This window comes from Gadus macrocephalus, chromosome 8, assembly GCF_031168955.1.
Source record: "Gadus macrocephalus chromosome 8, ASM3116895v1".
NCBI lineage: Eukaryota > Metazoa > Chordata > Actinopteri > Gadiformes > Gadidae > Gadus > Gadus macrocephalus.
Window position 1 is genome coordinate 17,426,536 of NC_082389.1, and position 25,699 is coordinate 17,452,234.

The window sequence follows — 25,699 nt, forward strand, 5'->3', positions numbered from 1 at the left end:
AGAGAGAGAGAGAGAGAGAGAGAGAGAGAGAGAGAGAGAGAGAGAGAGAGAGAGAGAGAGAGAGAGAGATTGAGAGATTGAAAGCAAGAAAGACTGGCGTTTGCTGCCCTCTCGTGGCAAGCTTTTAAAATGATTCATACCATTTATTCACCAAATTGTTCTGAGATAAATAATGGTTATGGGATACAGAAATACTTGTATTCCGGTACATTCAGGTGTGTACTTACATTCCACACACCTGAAGTCATCTGAATTTAGTCACTATTGTATTGTAGGCTAATCATGGAGCACATCTTGGTTTCCATAATAAGCATGGCTACTAGAAACAAGATGCAGAAACCAGTAAAGAAAAAGCGTTTTCAACAGCCACATCTGCCCAGTATTATAAACCATGAGTCCAAGATGCTTTATAGTAACTGTAGTAAAATAAAGACATGCTATTAGGTATATTCTCCCCCTTCTCTCCATCTCCCCCTGTCAGTGCTTTCACATGCTTCTCCCGGGTCGCCCTGCATGTACAGAACTGGGCGCTTATCAAGGCATGTGAGACACACACCAGGCACACACACACACACACACACACACACACACACACACACACACACACACACACACACACACACACACACACACACACACACACACACACACACACACACACACACACACACACACACACACACACACACACACACTCACACACACACACACACACACCATGCACACACGCTCTCTCTCTCTCTCACCGGCCAACCAGCACACACACACACTGAGCGCTTAATAACGCGTGTGAGTCACCTGAGAGGAGGGCGGTGGGGCGGGGGGTTGCTGCGTTAGTCCAGTACAGAGGGCAGCCATTTTACACACCAGCCTCTGTGTCCACTCCCAGACAAGGACACACACACACACACACACCAACAAACACACTCCCAAGTTCTACAGCTGTCATGGACCAGGAAAGAGTCAGGGGCTGGGCTCTACCCTACCAAGGTAAACAAAAACAACAACTACAATACAAGAAACAATACTAGTAATAATAATACCAGAAAGAGTGGTGTTACTGTCATGTTATTTTACTGTCATGTTATTTTAATTTTGTTCGTGTAGAAATTATTTCTACACCATGTGTAGAAATAAGGTAACATAACGTGACACGATGAATAAAAATCAGTTTGAACAAATAAAAGTAACATGAATGTTCAAACGACGTATTCACAGTCCTCGTTGAATACCTCATTCTACCTTTACCTTATTTCGACACTTTACTTCTATACTTATTCTATTTATATCGTTCTGTTGATCTGGGGTCAATGTACCACCCTCGTGTCTACTGGAATGTGCTAAGCTTGAACCGGAGCGTGGGGAGGTGTGTGTCCTCGGTGAGGCGTCCCTTAGAGAGCGTTTCCTTCTTAGCGCTGTGTCAGCGAGGAGCTCGGAGAGACGCTCAGAGCCCCAGCAGGGCGCCTAAACCCTCTCTCTGACGCCCACGGCGAGCCACGGCTCATGGGATGAATGGGTTCCTCTCCTGCTGGAGGAGACACAGCCATATGCTGCTCATGATTTGGTGGATATAGAAAGAAAAGCACAAGAGTTGTCATTTAAGAGAAGGTAGATTGTCATCGGAGCTTTAAAGGGATACATCGTGGTATCTGTAAATTGCGATTGTTTGTCCAGCCCACATTCAGACGAGTTGATTTCTTTTTGTTTTCATCTATCAACCTGTTTATATGTCAACGTTACACGCACATATTTAGAATTGGTCTTAACAGAACAACATGTTTATCTTTTTAATTTGGATATGAGTGTTGTTATAATTTCTACACACTCACCAACAATTAATCTCTTCCTTGTCAAACAAAATGGCTTTTTGGAAAATGGCCGCTATGACTAACAACAATCAGCATGAGAAGCTGGAGCCAGCGATTCAAGAAAGGAGTCGGTGAGAACATGGCTGAGTATTCGTCCAGGCCTGGCAATGCACCTACCCCCGTTTGGGTGTCACACACGCCCACCCCGGACCACCTATCAGACGTGGTCGAGGACGACCCTGCAGACTCCTCTGAATACACATCCAGCACTCCGGATAAAAACATGAAAGACAGACTCAGATCCCTGCTTCCCAAGACCCTGGGGAGATCCATCCGGAGTTGGACGAAGGGGCGTGAGGATGTGAGCTCCGGCGGGGAAGAGATCCCCCCGGACGGCACCAGGGTGAGCCCCCCCGTGAGCCCCCTGATGGAGCGCAGGCTCTGGGACGGCCAGGGGGACGAGGGCGCCGGCTCTCTGGCCGCCTCCAGCCAGGGGTCCTACAAGCCCTTGCTGCGGGACAACAGGGACCTGTACGCCGGCGAGGAGTCCGTCCTCACCAGCATCCACCCGGCCGAATACTACGCCGAGAAGGTGGAGTTGTACAAGCTCAAGTACTCCTACCTCAAGTCGTGGCCCGGGCTGCTGCGGCTGCTGGCCGGCATGGAGCTGCTGTTCGGGGGCATGGTGCTCGCCTGCGTCATCGCCTACGTCCAGAAGGACGGCGAGTGGGACGACTCCTACGGCAAGCCCAACGGTTACTACAACAACGGCCAGGGTCTGTCGGGGTACTCCTACGGGGGGCCCATGACCCCCTTCGTCCTGGCCGTGGCCGGCCTGTCCTGGGTGGTGACGCTGATCCTGCTGGTGCTGGGCATGACCATGTACTACCGCGCCATCCTGCTGGACTCGGCCTGGTGGCCGCTGACCGAGGCCCTGGTCAACGTGGCGCTGTTCCTGCTCTACATGGCGGGCGGCATCGTGTACGTCAACGACCTGAACCGCGGCGGGCTGTGCCACATGACGGTGGGACTCAGCCCCGTCGTGGCCAACCTGTGCCGGGTGGACGGCGGGCAGATGGCGGGCACCACCTTCATCTTCATCGTCATGCTGATGTACCTGGTGGGCTTCATGGTGGCGCTGAAGATGTGGCGCCACGAGGCCACGCGGCGCGAGCTGGAGAGCTTCAGGCTGGAGGTGAACCGCTGCGAACCAGAATCAGAGTCCCTTTTATTACATCTTATTGTACAAAAGAGTACCATTCTTAGACTTGGTTCCTCAACAGTCACGTAGCAGCAACAATAAAAGATAAAGTAATAAATAAGGTAAAAATAAGTCAAAAATGTAAAAGATATGTTGCAGAAGTGGTAGTGGTACCAGCCACGGAGCCTGACTTGGCTTGGGGAAACCGTGAACCGTGTGTGTGGTACAGTATTGAAATAGTTATTATTTATAGTTATTTTTTAGATACATTTCAATAATGAACAGGCTGTGGTTTGGAGGTAGACTGTGGACGTTGGGGTTTTGGACAGATATCCCCCCCCCATCCCAATTGTCTGTTATGTGTCTCCTTTGACATCCAAACACACTCACCTTGGCCACAAAGAATAATCCCTCACCAACAAAATTCAACCACTCACCAATCCACCCCCAAAAGACCATAACGCACAAAAGCACTGTGCCTTGTGGCTACACTAACACCGCTGCGTACGCAATCAATTGTATGGTCATGGTGTTATGAAGACGTTATGATTCATCTGAGAACCAGCATGCGGAGCCTACCATGTGAGGGACAGGAAGCTGAGTCACAGAAGACGACTGCAGAGTGCAGCGAGGGCATCACCACACGGCGCTTTGAACGCTATTCTGGGTCTGTGTGTCGTACCTGCCACCAGGTTTATATGGCTTAGTGACACAGTGCCACTGCCTGGGAAGGCAGAACTTTTTGTGAAATACTTAGCATTACTGGGTTATGCATTTTTTATTAACTTTGACACTCACTTTTTGAGGAAATGCTAATGTAAATGTCATGAGCGACTCTGTATTATGTTATTTTCATAGTTTATAGTTTTGATGAAAGTCACCTAAATGGTGCTTCTAGACTGCTCAGATCTGATCATACATCTTATTTCATGGCAGGAAGAACATCCTGAAACCGTCCCAATGTCTAAAAAGAAACCAAAGAAGATCTCCTTTAAAGATGATGCAGGTTACACCAGCAAGAAACCACACTCACAGGACTACCACACCCCGAACTACAGCACGCCCATCAAGGCCGACTACGGCACGTAAGTGTTGCTATTCTTCCATCTAAAATCATGCCTACATTTATATTTGACGTTTTGGTCTTTTTTATTTTTGGTCAGTGACGTTTTTTTCTAATGCATGCAGCCTTCTAAAGACTTCAGCCACCGCTTCTGTGAGCATTTAAACACGACGTGCAAAATGTAATTCCTCATTGTATCCAGGAAGTACCCGGAGATCACCTCGGCTGAGGAGCGGGAGAGATACAAGGCCGTGTTCAACGACCAGTACCCGGAGTACAAGGACCTCCACAGAGACATCACTCACACCTTGCAGAAGTTTCAGGAGCTGGACGACATGATGGACGGCCTCCTCAGGAACAACAGCAGACGAGACGTGAGAGAAGGCATCGCTGTGTATGAGTGTTGGGCCCTTGTCGGAGACAATGTGTGTAATGAGCGTCCCAAACTGTGGGGGACATTATAGCTACTTCAAATATCTGTGTTACTGAAATGACAACCAAAATAAGAGACACATGTATGATATGACAGCATTGTGCAAATGTAATGTGAAGTTGCTGCATGTGTAACAGTTTGCTCACCTTTGTCTACCCCGTAGGAACAGGAGAGAATTCAAAGAATGTTGCTCACATATGAAGAGAAGAAGAAGGTGAGCAATACACTCTCTCTACTCCTTCATGTACGCAAACTACACCAAACAAATATCTAAATTCTTAATTCTTAGCCAGGTTATATTTTCTTTCAAATAAAGCTGTCCACTGGTGAGGATAATATTGCTGACTTTGAGACGAATGGGGTTTCTTGAAATCCACATTACTGACTGCATGTTTACATGGGCTCACTGTGGGCTAGGAGGACATGCAGAGAGAGAGACAAGAAAATCAAGACAGAAAGAATGACCGAATGAATGCTTGCATGAAAGAATGCATAAATAAAAGGAAGAAAGGATGAAAGAATTAAAAAAGAATACAAAGAGAGAATCAATGAATGAAAGAATGGAGGAATGAAAGAGAACCAAACGCAAGGAAAAACAGCAATGCATGTGTGTGACAGGGATGTGTGCGTTCTCTACAGGACCCTGCTTTCCTGGAGAAGAGGGAACGCTACAGGTCCATGAAAGACAAGCTGAGCCACATCAAGAACAGGATTCGAACCTTCGACACCATGGAGAGCCGTGGCATGACGACGAGATGACTTTAGGAGAGAGGGCCAAATGCATTGTTTGATTCCGAAATATCAGCGCTGTGCTGTTTCAACTGCTTATTCATTAGTGTGTGAATAATCTCTCTTGGTGTTACAATTTCAAAGAAATGTTGTATTTTTGTAATAAATATTTACAATATGAACAATTCCATTTGCTTCCATGGTCCACGGCTTTAAGCAAGAAACAGGTGGTCTGTTAACAACCATTAGCTATAGCCTACATGATACTGGCGTAAGATAAGATTAAATAAGATAAGATATACTTTATTAATCTCAGCAGAGAAATTTAGGAAGAAAAAAATTAGGTAAAAGCTAAATTGAGAGGATTTCTTTCAATAACAACAATAAATAAATGTCTTAGTGTTTTTTATCTATCCTTCATCCTCTCTCATGTCATTTTTAGCTCCCCACACTACTGGATGCTGTCAGGTATTAGCCTGCTTGAAATGGGTGGGGATTGCATGCATAGCGGTCGACCTTTGGAAATATGTGCACGGTCTAGGGGCCTGCAAGCATACGGAATACTCACCTGGGATGTTCACCTGGGCTAAATATTACTGCTTCGTTTTCGTCATGAATTTTTTTAAATATAAATAAGGTGGTGCTGTTAACCCGGGGAAAATATTACCGGTTCGTCTTCCTCATGAAAAATGTATAATAAAAACAATGCTCTCACCTGAGACCGGTGTCGTCCCTCTGCGCGCCTGCGCATGCGCGGGGGCATCGCACCGGGCCAACGTGAAGACCGCTCGTTACTTTTCAAGAAGTAAAACATCTATGATCACCAATTAATAACTTAAAAGGCGATTTAACGAGGACGTTACATTGACCGTTGATTTTCATTTCCAGGCGGTAGAAGTTTCCATGGACTGTTTTCATGGACTAACCTTATTGGTAGGTTCTTGTTATGTGGTCCTTGATAATTTTTCCAACTATTTTCTAGTAGGCCTATATATTATTCGTCTATTATTATATTATCATCGTCCTACTAACAAATATTATGGAAATTATGTTACGTGTTTTGAAGAAAAGGGACATTTAAATGAATAGTCAGCTTAATTTAGCCAGAATCTAATGAGAAGCGCCAACTCTTGATCTGCACCCCACCGTATTGATGTGTATTATATCCTATATATTATATATTAGGACTATCTGTCTGGAGTTAACGGGAAGTCTCGATGCAGAGGTGGCAGCAGGACCCCCAGCAGACGGGAGAGTTAATGCTGAATGATCTGCGTGATAGTGACCGTTAGATCCCCCCCACAGTACTTTGCATGGCTGGCTTTATCTGTGGAGGCGCCATTGCGGCTATAACTTACTTTTGCTTATAACAACCTGACACTCAGATGACCCTCACGGGTAAAGTCTGTCCAAAGAACATGGCAGTGGTTCACATTGCAGTCAACAACACGCATGGCTGCCCCAGCCGCCTCCTCTCTGCTGTTGGTCTGAATTATTGAAGGCTGCTGGGTTGAGTTCTGCAGGACTGTGTGGGTCAGTGACAGACAGGCCGCGGTGGGGAGGGCTAGGAGTGAGAGCTCCTCTGCTGAATCCTGGGTCCACAACATCATATTCAAATTAGATTGTATGCTAAACAGTTGGTGGTTTAGGTCAGCCGCAACAAAAACTTGCATGATCAACATATCGTGTTCTCGCTCAAGGAAGATGATAGATCATATTGCTTTATTGTTGTTGTTTCTATACAATTTTCTATCTGTCCTCCTTTTCAGCAATCTATATCCGTTTATCCATCCACCTACCTAGCTACCTCTGTCCATCCATCCGTCCACCGATCCATCAATTTATGGTTCCATCCATCAAATAATCCCAATCCAGCTATTATTGTTTGATTATTCTTGTTCTTGTTCTTCTTGTCCTTCTTGTTTTTGTTCTTGTTCTTCTTCCTCTTCTTCGTCTTGTTGTTGTTGTTGTTGTTGTTGTTGTTGTTGTTGTTGTTGTTGTTGTTGTTGTTGTTGTTGTTGTTGTTGTTGTTGTTGTTGTTGTTCTTCTTCTTCTTCTTCTTCCTCTTCCTCTTCCTCTTCTTCTTCTTCACCTTCTCCTCCTCCAAACAGGCCTTTCCTTCCTCCGTCCCCCGGCCGGCGTCGTATCCATGACCACCGGGCCACCATGTACGAGCCCCAGCAGTACGACAGCCCACCGGTGTACAGCCCCCCGTACAGCGCCTCCCTCAGCCTCTACCCCCCTCGGAGCGTCCATTCCCCCCGCAGCGGGCATGCCCCGCACCCCTCCCAGGGGCGGCCCCGGGGCCCGCAGCCGCCCCCCGGCTCCTACTACATGGACGAGCAGGGCGGGGACCACCGGCCCCAGGACTTCCACCGCTGGTTCTCCCCGCCCGGCTTCGTCAAGACCTTCCAGGCCGCCACGGTGATCATGTGCTTCGTGATCTTCGCCTGCGTGGCGTCCACCCTGGTGTGGGACATGCAGGGCCTGGGCTACGGCAGCGGCGGCGGCGGCGGCTACGGCGCGGGGATGGGAGGGGGCGGGGCGGCGAGCGGCGTGGGCTCTGGGTACTACGGCGGCAGCTACGGCTACGCCAATAACTACATGACGCCGTACTCGGCCAAGTCGGCCATGATCTCCATGGCAGCCATCAACTTCCTGGTGGCCCTGGGCTTCCTGGTGGGCAGCTTCTCGCGGTCGCGCGCCACGCGGGGCCGCGGGTTCTACCTGGCCGTGTTCATCTGCGACATCATCCTGGCCGTGCTACAGGTGGGTCTGCCTCGGTGCATGATGGGTAAAGATCCCATATCATGCTTTTTTAGGGTTAATAATTGCATTTGGGGTACTACTAGAATAGGGTTACATGTCTGTATGTTAAAACTATTCTCACTGTGTTCATTTCTGCAAAACCCATTTCAGCATTTTTCGAAATGTTCTGTTTTGTATCATGTGGCTTTAAGACCGGGGTAGCCCACTCTGTTGCGATTGGTCGAACACCTTGCGCGTGTGTCTGCAAGTTCACTTCCCCGAGAAGTTGTAACATTGCGGGTAGCCGGGAGGCGGGAGTTCTGCACTTCAGCACGGCCAACTGCACAGTCTGACGTCACATTTTTACAGAAGTAACGTTTGAGTGCATACAAGCTGTTTCACAAACCTATTGAGAGGCGTACTCCCCCTGGCTCGGACTTAGATTTATATATGCGGCATATAACAGTAAAAAGCAAAGGGAAAAGTTGAAAAGGCATGATAACATCCATTTAGACCTTTGTCTTGTGTATTTCAGTTGAATTAAGGTTTTTAACAATGTGGATGTTAAAAGCCTTCGGGGTCAACTAATGTGCATACGGTGTCACAGGTGTTTGCTTACCTATCAGCTATAAATATTTGATACATTTATGATGAACAAAATTGACTTAAAAGGTTCAGCCACGATAAACGAAAGCAGACTGATGTTTCGTAGCCTTGAGCGAAGATGATTTTCCTGTGGTGCAGTGCCTACTACTGACGGGCAGATGTTGTTATGGTTCAAACAATATTTGTGGTAATAGTTCTCAAAATAATAAGGGGTCTCAAACATTTTCGGACCTAAAATCTGGATCACTTTGGAAAGCATTGGAAACGTCTGAATAATAAGAAATACATACATATATATATATACATATATAGTAATGAAATTACCCTTCCCTTGTGTCTTCCTGTTCCCAAACGTGTACTTGAAGGGCATCATGGACATCATCTTCGTGATCGGGGTGAACCCCATGTCCCAGAGCTCCCAGAGCATGCTGTACAACCCCATGCTGATGATGTGTCAGAACATCAAGGGGAGCCCCAGCATCAGCGCCGCCGCGGGCTCGGGCTACCCAGGAGGCTTCTCCCTGTACAACCAGTACCTGCACCACTACTGCTACATGGACCCTGAGGAGGTCTGTGTGTGTGTGTGTGTGTGTGGTGTGGGTGACAATGTCATTGTCAATATCTTGACATTCTCCCAGTTGACTCAGATATGCCAGTTTAATAAATTGTTCCATGATTCTTGGCAAAAAAAAAGGAAAGACAACAAAATTCCAGATTACAAACCATCAAGGTAATGGGTTTCAGAAGCATTTTGATGGAAAAAGCACATTTAATCAATAAGCTAAACCCGACCATAGCAATAAACATAACCCATGTAAAAAAATATTGATATTAAATGTATAAAAAATGAACAAACAATGACAAGCCAGGTGTCCCACGGTCACTGTAACCTGATCAGCTACTATGCTCTGCCATTTGTTTATTCGTCGCAAAATATAAACCAGCTCATATGGCATCCTTCTTTTAATCCTTCTGGGCTCTAAGAAGTCTCCAGAATTACGTTTGAAGATTTCAGTGAAATCTTCAAACGTAACTCCAATATTTACCAGTGTTTGAGCACGGCTCTGGTCGTCGAGCATTTTCAAAAGAGGATGAGGCTTTTTGGGTCGGGTGGATTCTAGTACAAGCTCAGTTGATCCAGTTTGTCTGAGACTTACATGGCTGCAGCAGGGTGAGTTCCAGTGCCAATTTGCTTGAATCACAACAGAAAAAGGCATACACAAACGCTGCTACACAGAAGGGGAATCTCAAAAGAGAACATACTGCCATTCGCATTGTTTTCATGTTTCCTTCATCTCTGATGACACATCATGGTCTTTTAATGGTAGTACTGTGCACCTGTTCCGTTTAGCTCCTTTAAAGAAATATTCACCTCTTGTTATATAGTGATCTAAGGCTAGTCGCAACAGGCCCACTCACAGTCCAAGTCACTTGGCTCTACCCTGATGGCTGCTGGAACGTGAGCGGGTCCCCTCTGGTTCTGCCCTGCTCTGTGCTGGTCTCTTCTGCACCGTTCCCCATTATACCGCCTCCTTCTGCTGTGTCTGCAGGCGGTCGCCCTGGTACTTGGTCTGATGGTCGTGCTGGCCCTGTCTCTGTCTGCGTACTACGCCTACAAGACCCGCAGTAAGATCTGGCGCCATGGCAAGCCCAACATCACCTGGGACCCCCCGCTGGTCGCCCTCCATCCGCAGGACGTCCAGGACTGGGTGAGCTGGATGCTCACCGTTCTGCTGAACCCATTTTACCATCTGGATGAATGATTCAGGTTCTATTTAGGGTTACTTTTATACACATTGTACCTTAATACACAAGAGAAAATAATCTTAGGCTACGGTCCTCAACAGTCACATAGCAGAAACAATACAGGGTAAAGTACAAATATGTAAAAATAAATAGCAGCATAGATCACAATAATAGATAATAATAATACAAATAAAATAAAATAAAGTAAGTAATAGTAAGTAGGGAAACTAAAACAGTGGTAATGAGTAATAAGGTGTAGTTAAGTGTAAAGTGGTGTGTGTAAAGTTGTAAAGTTTATGTGTAAAGTGTTCAAGTGGTTGTGGTACCAGTGCAAAAATGCTGCAAATGGAAGTGGATGAATGGATGTGTTTTGCTTGGCTGCAAAAAACAGTAGCGGCGTACAGTATTGTAATAAAGGGATATCCCAACCAATGGATAGTCTATAGACAGTACATTCATTACAAAGAAGCATTCCCCAAACATCCTCACTATTTAGAATCACAATAATTACTGTGATCAATCAAGGGGATGAAAAACAACTCTAAGATAATAACATTTGTTGCTGCGGATATTTAAACAGCCTGGATACCCAGTGCTGACTGGTGAATGGCTGCAGAGGCCGCTGGCTAGGGAGTAGTCAGACAGAGTTAATAAGAAAATGAAGGTCATTGTAGCTTTCTGAGGTTCATATTTGGGATGTTGGCCTGTAAAATGATTCATGCTGGCTCCTCTTTGGGCCATTTCAAACCTCAAACCAAAACCTGACCCTTTATAAGCCCACGATTCCCATGCAAACGTAGGACCACTTGTTGATCACAGAGAGGTGGATTTGTCTGAATGAAGGGAAAAAGGCATTAAATACTATACACATAGAAAGTATAAAGGACTGCGTGCTAGCTTTTGTCGAGAGAAATTTTGCGTGAGGACTCACAATAGATGCAAACAGAAACTAGGCTTTGAGTGTGTGGCTGGTGTCTGGATAATGATGAATGCTGGCAGGTATTGACTCGGAGCATGCTGTTGTTTGTCTTCAGCAAACCTGGTTTCACCCTGACTGATCATTAACCAGGAGATAACACAGAGGCTGTAAACTCACCTGTTAAACCATTGGCTCATAACGCGGTCCGGTTCACTTTAATTAAGTAAGTCTATCTCGTGAGGCATTTAAACATTAATATGTGCCACAGAAGTTTCAGTGGAATAAAACTCATTGTTTTTTATTGCTTCAGACATGCGCTTCCTGTATACTCTTACAAGATGAGGAGGACTTTAACAGTGGTGAACTTCGCCCCTGAACAATGTGCTTGAGGACTCTCCCATACACTACCATGGTGTCCTGAATAGGAGGTTGTTAAATTTACAAAATGGGAGTTTCTTGGGTTCTCTAGTGGAGTACCTTTAAATGTGCTCTTTAGGCTTCACTTTATCCTTCCTCATAAATAAGCAGACCAAGGTTAGTATCTAAGCTCTTTCTTTATTCAAATTAAAAATTTCTAACACTTAAAATTTCAACCAATTTGGCTATTTTGTGTGGTTGATGCCTGGAAAATGCAGCCTCACCAGGCCCACGTCAGACTGATTGGACTCTTGGGACAAGTGAGGCTTCTTAAATCATCAACCACACACACTCCACAAGAGCATTGTCTTGAAAGACGTGCTGCTACAGTCCACTTTCATTGTTTTTAATAGTTTTTCTGGCACCAATAGTTGGTTTCAAAATGACCATCACAACACTAAAGTCCATGTCTCTCGATGCATATACAGTATATAGAAATATATCATATTCACCATTTAGGCAACCATTGAGGCCTAGTTGTCCAGTCTTGGTATCTCTTGAAATATAATTGCAGGCCTAGAAAGCACTGGAAGCTTTCAATGATTCAGTCCCTCCCAACTGGGGCCCTTCTTCTATCACAGTGAAGATGCATGCCTTGCATGGAAACCTATATATAATGTATAGGGCATGGATAATATATAAGAGACGTCCAGTCGCCTCAGCACTGCTCAGTGAATACCCACACAACACGGTGGTGCCAAATTATTCACTGTGAAACAGAGTTGCTACAGATTCTCACAGATTGGGCTCCTGCTAAATAGGTCATAGTAATTCCCCTCATATTGCGGGGTACTCATTCTATGAAGACACGTGGGGCAGAAACATGAGCCAACTGAGCTAGCTTTTTCATGACTGTTGTGAACATGCTAAAAGGAATAAATAACTGTATTTATTCCGAGGGATGTTTTAACTTAAATATTTGTGGAAATCGGATAATGAAGCAAACAGAACACAGAGTTCTAGGCATTAATGATTGAACCGGGACTAATTAATGAGGATACCATCTGCAAGAGCGGTGTTGCTAGCACTGGGGTGCATCTTCTGACAAAAGGAGTCCAGAAAGCAGGAAAATATGAGGATGGCCTAATTTTAACAATAAGTTTCAGAATTTATGTCTGTACATATGCAACACATACAATATTCCACACACACACACACACACACACACGTGTGTGTGTGTGTGTGTGTGTGTGTGTGTGTGTGTGTGTGTGTGTGTGTGTGTGTGTGTGTGTGTGTGTGTGCGTGTGTGTGTGTGTGTGTGTGTGTGTGTGTGTGTATTGGACAGATGGAAGAGCATAGCTATAAATAAAAACAATATGTAAAAATACTAAATCAAACAACGCCCTATATGTGATTGGGTGAAAATTGCGCTTGTTTTCATATTTCCTTCGTCTCCTTGCGAGCGTAAGCTGAGGAGGTCCCCGGCTTTATCCTCTCTGCTCCTTCTGTGGGGGGTTCCGTCCTCCATCTTGGAGACACCAGCCCCACCACTGATTAGATCCATATCAGAGGCTGCCTGCCTCTTCCAGACGCTCCCCTCCCTCCGCCCACTGACTGCTCAGCCTGTGCGCCGATGACGCCTGCGCTCTAGAAATAGGTCAAAGTCTAGATCAGGCATTAATGATTCATCGTACAACAGCGGCAGTGGTGGTAGACTTCAGATAGTTGGGTATCCTTTATAACACCTTTGGGTGGCGATGTATTCGCTGTAGAGTAGGGTTACCCTGGAATGGGCCTAGATTCTTGGATACGACACCCTTATTAGATGGCATCTTACCAGGGCTGAAGTAACTGTGCTCCTCTGAGGAAAAAGTGTATGTTGAGAAATATTGATGACTGGCACAGTTTGACTCCAGTGTTTTGAGTTATTGATTAATGGGTTGATTTGAAAATAAAGAATGAACACAAAGCAACCGCATGTGGCGGCCTCGCTTCCAGCGTGGGAATGTCACTGCTATAGAGATCAAGTGTGTGTATGTCTGTTTTCCTAATGGATGAGCTGGTTTTGGTCACATGTCCCGCCGCTCTCTGATAGGTGAACCATGTGGGAGAGGGGCGGAGCACCCAGCAGGCCCCGACCGTCGTCCTATCAGAGAGAGCCGCGCCGGACCTCCGGGCTGGGAACGTCTCCGTCGCCCACGGCAACGCAGCACTCAGCGTCTACAGCGAAGCGGGTGCTTACCTCAGCGGCAACAAGTGAGCGGAGGGTTTGATCCGGCCTGACCTCCCCCACCCCCCCCCCCCCCCACCCCCCCTATCCACCCACACACACACACACACACAGTCAAAACAGCACCATCAGTATCTCTCTTGTTGTCAACGTTGCGACCGCACAGCACCAACAGCCGGGCCCCTGAGCCCCTGTACCAGAACGTGGGGGTCCCGGCCAGCTCCCACGGCTCGGAGGAGGAGGAGGAGGAGGAGGCCAACAGCATCAGGAAGCCTCCCCAGTATGAGGAGAGGGCCCGGGGCCCCGAGCGGAGCGTGAGCCCCCCTGCCCGGGACGTGGCCCCGTCCCAGTATGAGAGCGGCTACACCCCCGGTGGGGAGACTGGGAACGAGCTGGACCAGTATCTGAGAGATCACCTCTACAGGTTGGCCCCGCTCCATTCAGACGCCATTCATCCTGGCCTCCATTATTCACCACCATCTGGCGCAGCAGCATTCAAAGAGCATTCCCAGCAAATGAATTATATAAATTATTTGTATGGATATATATATTTATTTATTTTAGAATACTTGTTTCTATGGTCTTGTCTGAAAGGGCTTGTTGCTATGGGGGCTGGTTAATATGGTCTTGCCTCCACGGTCTTGTTGCTATGGTCTGGTTGCCATGGTGTAGTTGCCGCAGCCTTGTTGCCATGGTATCGATGTTACATTTGAGCAACAAGTTGTAAAAAGTAGTAAAAAGTCTCAATGATAAAGCTCTGCAAGAGACGATATGTTTTGCATATTCTGGCTGCAACATAGTTTGTATTCTTTTCATTTTCCATCCTTCTTTACATTTAGTTAAACATGGAGCAAAGTGATAAAAATACACTTAGAGAGCCAGTGAAACCCCTGTTTCAGGTGGAATTCAACGCTATATGATTTTAAAAAGAAAAAGTATGTTTTGGCCCGAGAGTGTTAGCAAAGAGGGGAGCGCGTTACCATTGTTATGACCCATGCCAACTTCATGATGCTTCTTTAGTATTGTCGTTGTGTAACTGTAATGGGCGTTATAATAACAATGTTGTATATTAATTCCACCAAACACCGTGGGAGTATACTATAGGTGTCCGGGAAGCCTACCCCTCACTCGGACAAGGACATTAAATAAATGGCTGCTCAGTCGGAGCCTCACCACCCACACACACCCTGGCATTTTACGAGTGTCCAAAAAAATGCAACTTTCTTGCAGACACTGCAGTCAATTGTTGCCCAGACAGAGCTCCACACGTCAACACACACCGCTCCACGGGTTCCCCTCGGTCGTGACGTCAGTGTGCCTCACAAAAGCTACTCAGGCGGCACGAAAGAACGCCACCTGCGTCCCCAGCAGAGTGGAATGGTCACACCGTGCTTTGGGGAGAATGGCAAAAACACAGGGTTTACTCAATTCTTCTATGTAACTAACAGATAACTATGGTGTCCATCATATAGGACAAATGACCACGTTTCAAAGGGTTACTGTTTTGGGGTTCCCTGGCTCTATAAGCATCAAGCAGTTTGCAATAAACACCACAAAAGAATGGAAATAGGAAGAATAATGCTGAACGAACACGTGACGGCAGGTTGTACCCCGAGATCACGTCGGAGGAGCAGAGGAAGCGCTACAAAGGGGAGTTTGACGCAGAGCTGGCCCACTACAAGAGGCTCTGCGCCGAGATGGACGACATCAGCGCGCAGATCCACAAGCTGGGCCAGGAGCTTGACCGACTGCAGGAGGGCTCAATCAAGTACCAGGTAGAGCGACCCACCTCACGCTTTGAAAGTCGACACGTTTTGGTGTAGAAAATAAGAAAATGCTTTGCATGGTATATCAAGAGAATGATGGAGTCAATGTCGCTGGATCAATGGTTTCGCTACGACTTTCATATTAAGTGTGATCTATTGCAGGGTGTCGCAGATGAATACAACCGATTGAAGGACCTTAAAACCGTAAGTTGGGAGAGACGTGTGTGTTGATTATTCATTCTCATTCCTGTAGATAGGGCTAGGCTGAAACGCTCAACAAATTATTAACAGCCTCTATTGAACATCATTACTACTCCTTTAAATATATGAATGCATGTAACCAAGTTATAATAAATACATCCCCTTTTTGTATTGCTCCAGTCACCAAACTATCAAGGAAAGAAAAAACGTACCAAAGAACTGAGTCAAAAACTCTCCCATCTAAAGCGGCTAGTAAAGAACTTTGACCTTCACGTTTGAGGAACCGGCTACGCTCGAAGACACAGCAGCAAGCGGAAATGAGGGTGACTGCAAATGTTCTTTTTTGATGGTGAACTCTGTAAATTACTTTGGAATTCATCGGTTTTGCCGAAGCTCAATAGCTTTGATCTGTTGTGAGTTCCCATTATAAACCCCATTAATAGCAGACATTCCAGAACGTGCCAGTGGAAACCGAAATGCAAATGAAAGGCAGAAACTTACTTAATGTGTAGGAGGCCTCCCTCAAGCCTGATACTACTGCAAAGGGTTTAGCTTTTTGGAGAAGCAGAATAACAAAATGCTAAGTTTATTGGAAAATGTAATGTCAAAGAAAACATGAAACTCACGAGTCTACCTCTACTGCCCTGGGCCACATAAGTGTTTATTTTGTGTTCTTAATGCTTTGCAAGTGCAGATTAATTGAAAACACAAAGCATGTGATGTTTTGAATCTTTAATAATGCTTTCATACACTTAAAATTTTAAAACTAGAGAACTAAGAACCCAAAGATATAGGAAAACATTAATTGTACATCTTGTTTTTTTCCTCAGAGGATTTAGAGTAAAACAAATCAAAATCAGAATGCAATAAAAGGTATTGCCGAGAATCATTTATGTATCCTTACACGTTACATTTCAAATCATTGGCATTTTAAAACGATGCTCCACCTTTTTACTTGCATCATCAATACATACAAAAATGTATGTCAATTTGGTAGTGATTTCACTGTTTTGGCTATCGTCAGCCTCCAAGGAAAGCCCTGGTGTGCAACTACAATAGACTTCAGGACCATAGGGTCCAACAGCCTCTGCAGCAACACATTGTTTGAACACACAAGTAAGTGTCGCAGTCACCATCCATTAAATACTGACTTTGGTGGTCTCAAGACCCATTTCTCTCTTTTTCGACATTAGACCAGAAAGCAGAGGTATTTTGATGTAACATATCGACAATAAAACAACAAAAATACATTAACAGTTAACCAAAATATCAAATGTTGAAGAATCCATTTTACAGACTTACATTCTAAAGAATGAACATTAGAGATAAAAAAAAAAATACAACAAAAAAAAGATTTTCACATGCAGTAGAAGAAGTCGCCCTTAATATATTTAGATATATACACAGAGAATACTTGTTTCAAGTTTCTACCCCTGCCCAACAAACTAGCAGAACCAAAACCTAAGCGACAGATATCAGGGCGTTCGAGCATCTTCTACCATTGGCCTGCCGAGTTTTTGTTCAATGGAAATTCCTGCAGTAGTTGCAAATATCTGCCCGTTACGCATTCAGCCCAAAGACGCCCGCTATCCTTAGCCTCTCCATTATCTTTAAATCACAGAGAAATCCAGTTTGAGGAACAAGTCCAAACTCTCGTTATGGGAGGGGTGGTGGGGTCCATTTAAAAGATGGAACACAGATGGCCTTTTTTTTTTTTTTTTTCCTACATCAATTCATAATGAAAAACAAGGCAGTTGTCTAAAAGGAAGGCGGCTCGTGGTGAACAAGGAGTACGGAGGTTTGAGTTTAGGAAACATCAGTCTGAAATTCATTCTGAAATCCTGTGAGGTAATTGTCAGTTTGTCATGAAAATTGTCACCTGTTCTCGTTAGTCATGTTTTGTTTTCAGAGAACAGCGTTGGTGCAAGCCCTGTGAAAGAATGTTAATGTAAAAGTTCTGCTGGCCAAGCAGTCATTCCATGGCATCCCCCCCCCCCCCCCCAAGTCTTCTCTCCCTAACCGATAGCTTCATCATATCTATTAAGATACCCACTCTCATAATGATAAAATAGACTTTGGTACATTTCTTCTTATCCCTCTCGTTTTTAAGTTTCCACTTTTCCACGCCCAACCATCCCCCCCACCCCCACAGTGTCAGTTGCTATAGGAGTTCATCCAAGGAGAACCACAGCGTTCCTCTCTTAAAGCACAATGTCCTTTAACAGAAGCCTCCTGCAGACCCTTAAGAACTTGCAGCGTGTGGCCCCCTTCTCCCCTTCAACCAGTTCATCGTCCGTTCCAGTCTGTTGCCGTGTTCATGTCCCTGGTCAGCACTGATAAATAATCAGTCTATAAAAAAGGAACCAAAAATTGTAGCAAAATATCTACAATGGAGACAATGGTTAAGGGGTACGAGCAGAGTTTTCCTTTGGGGGTTGCGAGAACGTTCCGCCCTCCCTCGGCATTAGGAACGCTGCATCCTTAGTCGCCGTGGCGAATTGTTGTTGACATGACGTGGGGTCACAGGGGGCCCCAGCGGGACCGACCTGGCCTCCGTCCCGAGACCTGGCAGCGGACACGCCGCCCTGGCACCAAGAGGCTCCCAGGCTGGCACCGGATCAGAACCAGGGGCGGGGCGACTGTGTGTTCACCGTGTACCGTGACGACGCGGGGAGGAGAGGGATGAGCGAGCGCTCGCGCTACAGTACGGCCCGGCGGCCAGCTGGCAGTGGCGGGAGGACGCGCCGCGCCCCACAGATGGCGTGGCCGTCGAGTCACGAGGGTTCCCGTTGGTCCATGTGCGTCACAACCCACCCCGAGACGGAGACCTCACCCATCGGGCGGCCGGGAGGGAGGGCACGAGAGCGAGGGTAGGAAGGTGTACTGGGGAGGAGAGGGGGTGGGGGCTGGGTGTGGGGGGGGGGGGTAGAGGAGGGGCGGGTTTGGGGGGGGGGGGGGGGGGCTACTGTCCCGGGACGTAGGGCCAGCTGATGGAGCTTCCGGAGAGCTGCATGTCCCGGATGAGCGTCTCGATGGGGGTCTTGCCCACCAGGCGCATGAAGAAGAGCTGGGAGATGAGGCTGGCGGGGACGGCGCGCAGGGCCGGCAGCCGCAGCAGCAGCCGCCCGAAGCGCTGTGGCTGGTTGGGGTACTGCATCCTCTCGTACTCCGTCAGGGCCACCTGCGCCTTCTCCTGCAGGGACTCCACGTGGGCCGGGTCCGTCAGCCCGCAGGCGTCTGTGAGGGCGGGGGGGGGGGGGGGGGGGGGAGAGGACACAACGTGGCATAAGGAGTCGTGATCAGCCTGCGAGGATGCCATCCCCCTGTGAATGACGTCAATGGCCGATGGCTGAAGGGCACTAGTTGTTTCAACGTCGTCCTTGAAAGCGCTCGGCTCATCCGGTCGACGTAACCAACCAGGGGGTTGGATAACTAGAGAAATAATTGATCGCTTTGGGATTATAAGGTTGAAGAGCAAGAGGTAAAAGCTGCGCAGAGCATTGATTGGACATGCTGGGCACCCTGAAGGCCAGCAGGGGGCACCAGAGTACCGGCACTATTGTGGGAAGCCTGGGTAAACTGCATTTCTGGATGGGTCAATACACTGATATAAACAGACAGTTTTCCTTCGTTGCCTTAAAATGTTGTGGTTCCTGGCTGAGTAAAAAAATCCAAGGGCACATTTCTTTCACAAATATAACTGCTTTTCAGCTGGGGGAAAGCAAAACACTTACAATTTTTTCAGTTATTGCCAAAATGGAGCCGTCAGGAAACAAAGGCTGTGGATTTGGGAGGGTTTGGGCGTCAGATCATAACAAGCTAACACTAGCATTAGCCTACAGGCCAGACAAGTGGATTTTTGAAGGTCTTTCCTTATGCAGTTTTCAAGGTCCAGTGTCTACAGATTAATATTACATTAAAAATATAACTTTCTTAGAAAGATTTCCTAGATTCCATGTATAAGAGGTTATGCAACTTCATAAAATAAAACACAAATTGCTTATATATAAAATAAATTATTATTTTATTCTTTATTCTGAATGCGTTTGACAGTGGCATTTGATTGATTAAGGGATGATGATGGGAAGATATTTGCCATTTATACACATTCAAATATCATCGAACATGGTATATACTGTTAGGTAGGGCTGGGCAATAATTCGATTACGATTATTAATCGCGATAAAACTCACGTCGATTACGACGATAAGCATTAGACATAAATGCTCAATATTAAAAATAAATTAAAATAAATTAAAAAGAAATATATATATTATTTACATTATTTTCAATAGGTTACAAGGCAAGCTACCTTATATTGTTCTGTTGGAAGCAGATAAAACACATTTGTGAAGTTAAATGTTTATATTTAAATGTGAATAAATGTTCCCTTATCACAAATATGGTTATAAACAAAAAAGTATGGTTTAACTAATGAACACTCTAGTTTCTTCAGGCTGCAGAGCAGTATTAAATCATATATTGTGATTAATATCGATATCGATCAATATCAAAAAAATAATCGTGATAATATTTTTTGCAATATCGCCCAGCCCTACTGTTAGGTCAGCACTCACTAGAGGAAGCCAGAAACTGAATCTATAATAACGGTTATTCCATACTAATGTACAGAATCTCATCTCATTTTCAAACCGCTTATCCGGAGTCGGACCGCGGGGGTGGCAGCTCGTCCTGGGTCTTCCCCGAGGCCTCCTCCCCGCTGGACGTGCCTGGAACACCTCCCTGGGGAGGCACCTTACCCGATGAACCGCCCCAACTGAGAACGCACGACATCCACATTACACGGGAGCAGTAAAAGCCTACCTGGAGAGAAGATGGCGATGGCCTTGAGGCAGCTGTACTCGGCCGAGTCCACCTGGAGCCGGGTCAGCTTGTCCACCTGGTCCTGGAAGACGCGCACCTGGTCCATGAAGGACACCACGCGCTCCGCCGACATGGGAGAGGAGTGGAAGCCGGCGGCCGCCAGCAGGGGCGCCATGTGGAGCGGGAGGGCCGACTGAGCCGCGTTCAGGATGAACAACTCGCTCCAGCTCAGACGCAGCAGCGCCACCTGCAGCCAGGGGGGGGGGGGGGGGACGTTTCCATTTAGCGGACGCTTTAATCCAAAGCCACTTACATGAAGTACATTGGTAAGAAGAAAGATAAACAATATATCGCTGTCATTACAGTAAGGATGTTCATAGAAACAAGCGCAAAGCACTAACAATCGCTAGGTTAGCCCATTCCCAGTGTACAAGATAACACATCCCAGAGTGAGTCAGAGTTAGCCTGGCTAACGGCAGACCTGAATGATCCTCTCCATCTACATGGAGAGGATCATTATATTAATTTTCTCGTGTTTGAGGCGTGGTTCACGATTGCCCGGAGCCGTTTATTGGGCGCTACGAATGTCTATTATACGAGTCTGTACGTAGCTCGTAGCCAATCGTATCAATTATACCGGATGACGTATGTAGAGCGACAGAAATTCGATGAGGAAGAAGACGATGGGTGTGTCGCATAGACGTCATCATCGTCTTGCCGTCCCTCCCCGTTCTGTGATTGGTTCCCTATCTCAGGCGAAAATCGGATCCGTGGAATCCAGGCTGCCTCGCAGCGCGAAATGAAATCACGCGCAAGGCAGCATGGGTATACCCAGGCTAGGTCAGCATCAGCCACACGCACGTTTCTAACACGAGCAAATAAAAACTAAACCGGGTTTCTGAATTGAAAAAAAAAGTTGTTTACCAAACAATACTAACTTGTGAACGCCCCGTCATAAAACAGCATTTCAAAAAACAATGCTGCATGCAAACCCTAACCCCCAGAGGGCAGCGGCAGCACCGACCTGGTCGGAGACGGGCAGCTCGGGGAAGAAGGGGATGTTGCGGGCCCACTCGATGGTGCTGAACAGCAGGCGCGCCGCCAGCTCACAGATGTTGTCGATGCCCATGGCGTTGTCGGCGCCGCCCTGCTGGCTGTACTGGTGGCTGTAGCGGCTGCTGGGGTAGGGCTCGGCGCGCAGGAGCTGGGAGATGAGCTCCGACACCGGCTGACCGCCGCCGCCGCCGCCGCCGCCCCCGTTGTTGTTGTTGTTGTTGTAGTACTCGCCGCCGATGCCGCCCAGCCCGCCGGCTCCGCCCAGCGGCGTGATGGACGGGCTGAGGCTGGGCTGGGGTGGGATGCGCCCACGTTGGACTGCTGAAGTTTGGTTGGGGGACAGAGGGGATTGGGGGAGGGGGTGGGGGGTGGGGGAGGAGAGGCCAGGAGAGGTAGCGGCGTAGAAAGAGGGAAAGTGAAAGAGAAAGAATGAAGGACAAGGGAAGGGGGGGGGGGGGATAAAGGGAGAATAAATCATGAATAATTGGTTGCAGAGGGAACACGCGAAGGAGAGAGCAGGAAAGGATTTCACGAATAAAAAACGGCGGCAGAACACAACAGCTGAGAGGGAGTGGATTGTCTCTCAGTAGTGGGGTGTGTGCGTGTCAGATTATCAACAGACATCGGATTGGTCGGGCTGGCTCTAATTCTAGATTAGAAGCGCCTTGCAGAATAAGAAGTAGACGGCAGAACTCAGGAGGTCCGAGTGGGTTCGCTATTTAGCGCCGGTTGAAGGTTTTCTGCACACAATAAAACTAATGACTCCTACCGCTTCATTTCCATTTCTAGAAGAACCGTTGTGTGTGCGGATGGAGCTATTGTGAAGACACATGTTTCTTTCCTCCCCAATGAGAAGGAATCCCATCTATAAGCCCTCAGAATGGACACGGCTTGCCCTTGAAAGACGAGACGCCGCCATGTCGACCGCGAAAAGTGTAATGGATGATAATAAGAGACTACTCCCTCCAACAACACATTGCACCACCACCAGATCCCGCTCTCTCACCCCACTACAGTGCCCACCACAGAGGAAATACTTCCAAGGATTGGCCCCCGTGGGATTTTGAACTGGGGTCCAACACAGAACATTTTCCCTCTTTTCAAAATGCTCATGAAAAAAGGGTTTCAATGAAAATCGATACAAATCTCCCAGATGAACAGATGAAAAGGGTACATTCTGCCCCACTGTCCACAGCTTCGACCTTTCGTTTCATTGTTAAACTTTTACTTTCCTGTTTATAAATTGCGCCTTTGGAAACTAATCAACCCCTCCAGGTTGAGCTGAAGCAGCAGTGATGGGGGGTGGGGGGGGTAGACATTCATTTCTTCTGTAAGTATAAGCAGGGGGAGCTCAGGGTTGATGAATCTGCTCTGTTGGGGGGGGGGGGGGGCGCTACCCCTCAGTCAAGTCTCTGGATTAAGCCATTTAGTACATGACAGCAAACCGACACGATCGGCTAACAGCCAGCTCAGAGCCCCAGGAAAGCCCTCTGTGGCGTTCACTCCGTCCCTCTGCTGGCGGAGGGGGGGAGGGGCGCTGGTAACGGTATAGGATGAGCAGCGGCAGAAATCAGCCCCAAGTTAACCACTATGGATTGATTCGATTTGTGGCGTTGTGGATCGAAGCCACGTGAATGATGGGAGGATCTCCCACGGTACTGAGGTCCTGAGTTCATTTGATCTTGTCGAGAAGAGCCGCAAGTTCAACTTGAACAGCGTCAAAGGAGCGGTTACAATACTGTCTGAAGTGTATGTCATATTGAGTGGATTCTCACGAAGTTGTGTAAAAACACAATGTTATTTAGAAACCATTACGTCATGTATGCATATTATGCAATGTATAAATGCCCACAGCGTACGTTGGGAATGGATGGAGAGCAGGTAGCATTAGCTAGCAACTAGCTACAAGAGAATGCATGTTGGAACGTGTAGCACTAGCTTACATCTATCTAGGTTGGAATAGGGAATTGGTAGCCGTAGCCAGCAGGCAGCTAGGCTAAAATGGATGGAGTGCAGGTAGTATTAGCTAGCAGCCAACTAGGTGCGAATGGATGCGTGTACATTGAGCATTAGGAGAGGAAGATACCTTCTTTGCGCATCCCAACGCGGAAGCACTTCTTCAGGCGACAATACTGGCACTGGTTGCGGTGGTGCTGGTCGATCTGGCACTCCCTGTTGGACCTGGGAACATAATTAACGGCCACAATTGGGTTAGTGGGTTCAGAATGCTTACATGCTGGCAGCTATTTCAGCATTATTTTTCTGATGAAGGACAACACAAGCTATATAACTGGGTTTTGTTGTTTGGCTCCAAACTTGAAACAAAGGTTCATAGAAAGAGAACTGAATAAAAACCGGAGTTGGTGGTGTGAATACAGCCACAGACCATCAGGTAGAATATTACACCACCCTTACGACCCCTCTGATTGGGTAGAAGCAAAGCCTTACCGATACCATCGGTTGGGCAATTTATTGGGGATATACCCTTTCACAGATATGCGTCGGCGTATGTTTGACGATATGCTCAGGTATGAAAGCTTTAGAAATGGTGTCAATTTATAAATGTAATGACCTCTTAAGGAATCCAATACTGTGGGGGTTGAACTTCTAAATGCTTTGACCGAGCACATCCACGTAAACAATCCCAACACTAGGAGTTTTACATCAGGTTCTGTGTGGAGGTTAGTAGCTTCTACCCATACAGTAAATGGGTTCCTTAAGCTCATCATTTTAACGTGATATCGCTGTGGCCCGAAGCAATGCTAGAGGCTGAGCACCAAATCCTAAGGAGCTGCCCCTCCCCCAGTATTGAATCGAGGCGGATATATCAAACATTTTACCATCAGTAATGGTTAACTCCCTAATATCGGTAACAGGCCCTAAAGTCCAGTGTGGGTTGAGCTCTAGGTTAGAAGCATGCAGGCTAACCAGTCTACCAGTGCACCATGGTTACCCCATGGTTCCTACCTGGAAAATAATCACATACCTGTGTATGGGGGGGATTAATAGATTCTTAGGTCAATAAATGAAACATACCATGCCTCTGTTCACATATATAATACACGTAGCAGCCATCCGTTTACAGGATCTTAAACATTAATATTGTACAAAAAAAAAACATGTTTAAAGACCATGTGAATGAAGACAAGATACCCAGTGGGTGTTGAGACTGATCTAATGTGTGAAGTATTTGCTTGTGTTACTTTACAAAGCCATTTCATTCATCAATATATTCAGCAAGTCGAATCCATGAACCTACATTAGAAGTATACGTGGGGGAAATGATGAAATAAGCAGGGCCATCGTGGGCCGTTGTGCATGAATTAAAGTGCTGCCTTGGTTCGATGTTTACATTCTAATTTGTTTTGAGCGTCAAGGCATTGTGCATATGACACACACACACACACACACACACACACACACACACACACACACACACACACACACACACACACACACACACACACACACACACACACACACACACACACACACACACACACACACACACACACCCCCCCATTGTGGGGGGAATGTAAGAGCTCTGCACATAATCCAATTGCTTGACTCATTATGGCAATTTGCATCCATTTCCTTTGAAGAACTATAACCATTATAAGAGAGCAACTGGGATTTAATTATTCAGCGAGCCTACACGTCTTTTCATTCATCCGCTCTCTGTCTATTGGATATGGATTATCGTGTTTACGAGTGTACATGTTTTTTTGTCAGGGAGAAAAAATTAAGTAGTTTATATCAACTAGTGGAGCTGTGCTTTAAAATGAGCAGCTCATTTTCCATTATGAACATATATTTGCTGTGATAATCCCCTTGTATTATTATGCAGGGGGAAATCTGTCTGTACACAACACCTCCTGTATGTCCTCAGCGAGTCAGCAGGACCATCTCACCTGCAAGTGTAGTTGAGGTTGCGCCTGATGCTCCTCTTGAAGAAGCTCTTGCAGCCCTCGCAGGTGAACACGCCGTAGTGCTTCCCGCTGGACTTGTCCCC

The 25,699-nt window shown here is 46.6% G+C and overlaps 2 protein-coding genes across 2 annotated transcripts; one reads left to right on the top strand and one right to left on the bottom strand.

Annotated features, from left to right (window-relative positions):
* Window positions 1-829: 829 nt before the first annotated feature.
* LOC132463214 (uncharacterized) lies at window positions 830-16,693 on the top strand. The gene is made up of 14 exons (XM_060059189.1): window positions 830-990; window positions 1,902-3,003; window positions 3,946-4,094; window positions 4,275-4,446; window positions 4,669-4,719; window positions 5,145-5,260; window positions 7,346-8,003; window positions 8,954-9,157; window positions 10,139-10,297; window positions 13,706-13,866; window positions 14,007-14,264; window positions 15,444-15,615; window positions 15,769-15,810; window positions 15,988-16,693. Exons 2-14 carry the CDS (start codon window positions 1,903-1,905, stop codon window positions 16,084-16,086), a joined length of 3,342 nt encoding a protein of 1,113 aa, XP_059915172.1. The 5' UTR covers window positions 830-990; window position 1,902; the 3' UTR covers window positions 16,087-16,693.
* Window positions 16,694-17,462: 769 nt separating this feature from the next.
* Window positions 17,463-25,693, bottom strand: nr2f6a (nuclear receptor subfamily 2, group F, member 6a). The gene is made up of 5 exons (XM_060059615.1): window positions 25,599-25,693; window positions 23,774-23,868; window positions 21,656-22,008; window positions 20,632-20,878; window positions 17,463-19,044 (listed from the first exon to the last, which is right to left on the bottom strand). Exons 2-5 carry the CDS (start codon window positions 23,784-23,786, stop codon window positions 18,770-18,772), a joined length of 888 nt encoding a protein of 295 aa, XP_059915598.1. The 5' UTR covers window positions 23,787-23,868; window positions 25,599-25,693; the 3' UTR covers window positions 17,463-18,769.
* Window positions 25,694-25,699: the final 6 nt, after the last annotated feature.

Coding starts and splice junctions, on each gene's coding strand:
- LOC132463214 (XM_060059189.1), top strand. CDS start 1,903: ATGAGAAGCTGGAGCCAGCGATTCAAGAAAGGAGTCGGTGAGAACATG. Junction 4,720..5,144: donor CATATGAAGAGAAGAAGAAG/GTGAGCAATACA, acceptor CGTTCTCTACAG/GACCCTGCTTTCCTGGAGAA. Junction 10,298..13,705: donor CGCAGGACGTCCAGGACTGG/GTGAGCTGGATG, acceptor GCTCTCTGATAG/GTGAACCATGTGGGAGAGGG.
- nr2f6a (XM_060059615.1), bottom strand. Junction 20,879..21,655: donor AGCTGCCCGTCTCCGACCAG/GTCGGTGCTGCC, acceptor CCCTGGCTGCAG/GTGGCGCTGCTGCGTCTGAG. Junction 19,045..20,631: donor CATCGCCATCTTCTCTCCAG/GTAGGCTTTTAC, acceptor CCGCCCTCACAG/ACGCCTGCGGGCTGACGGAC.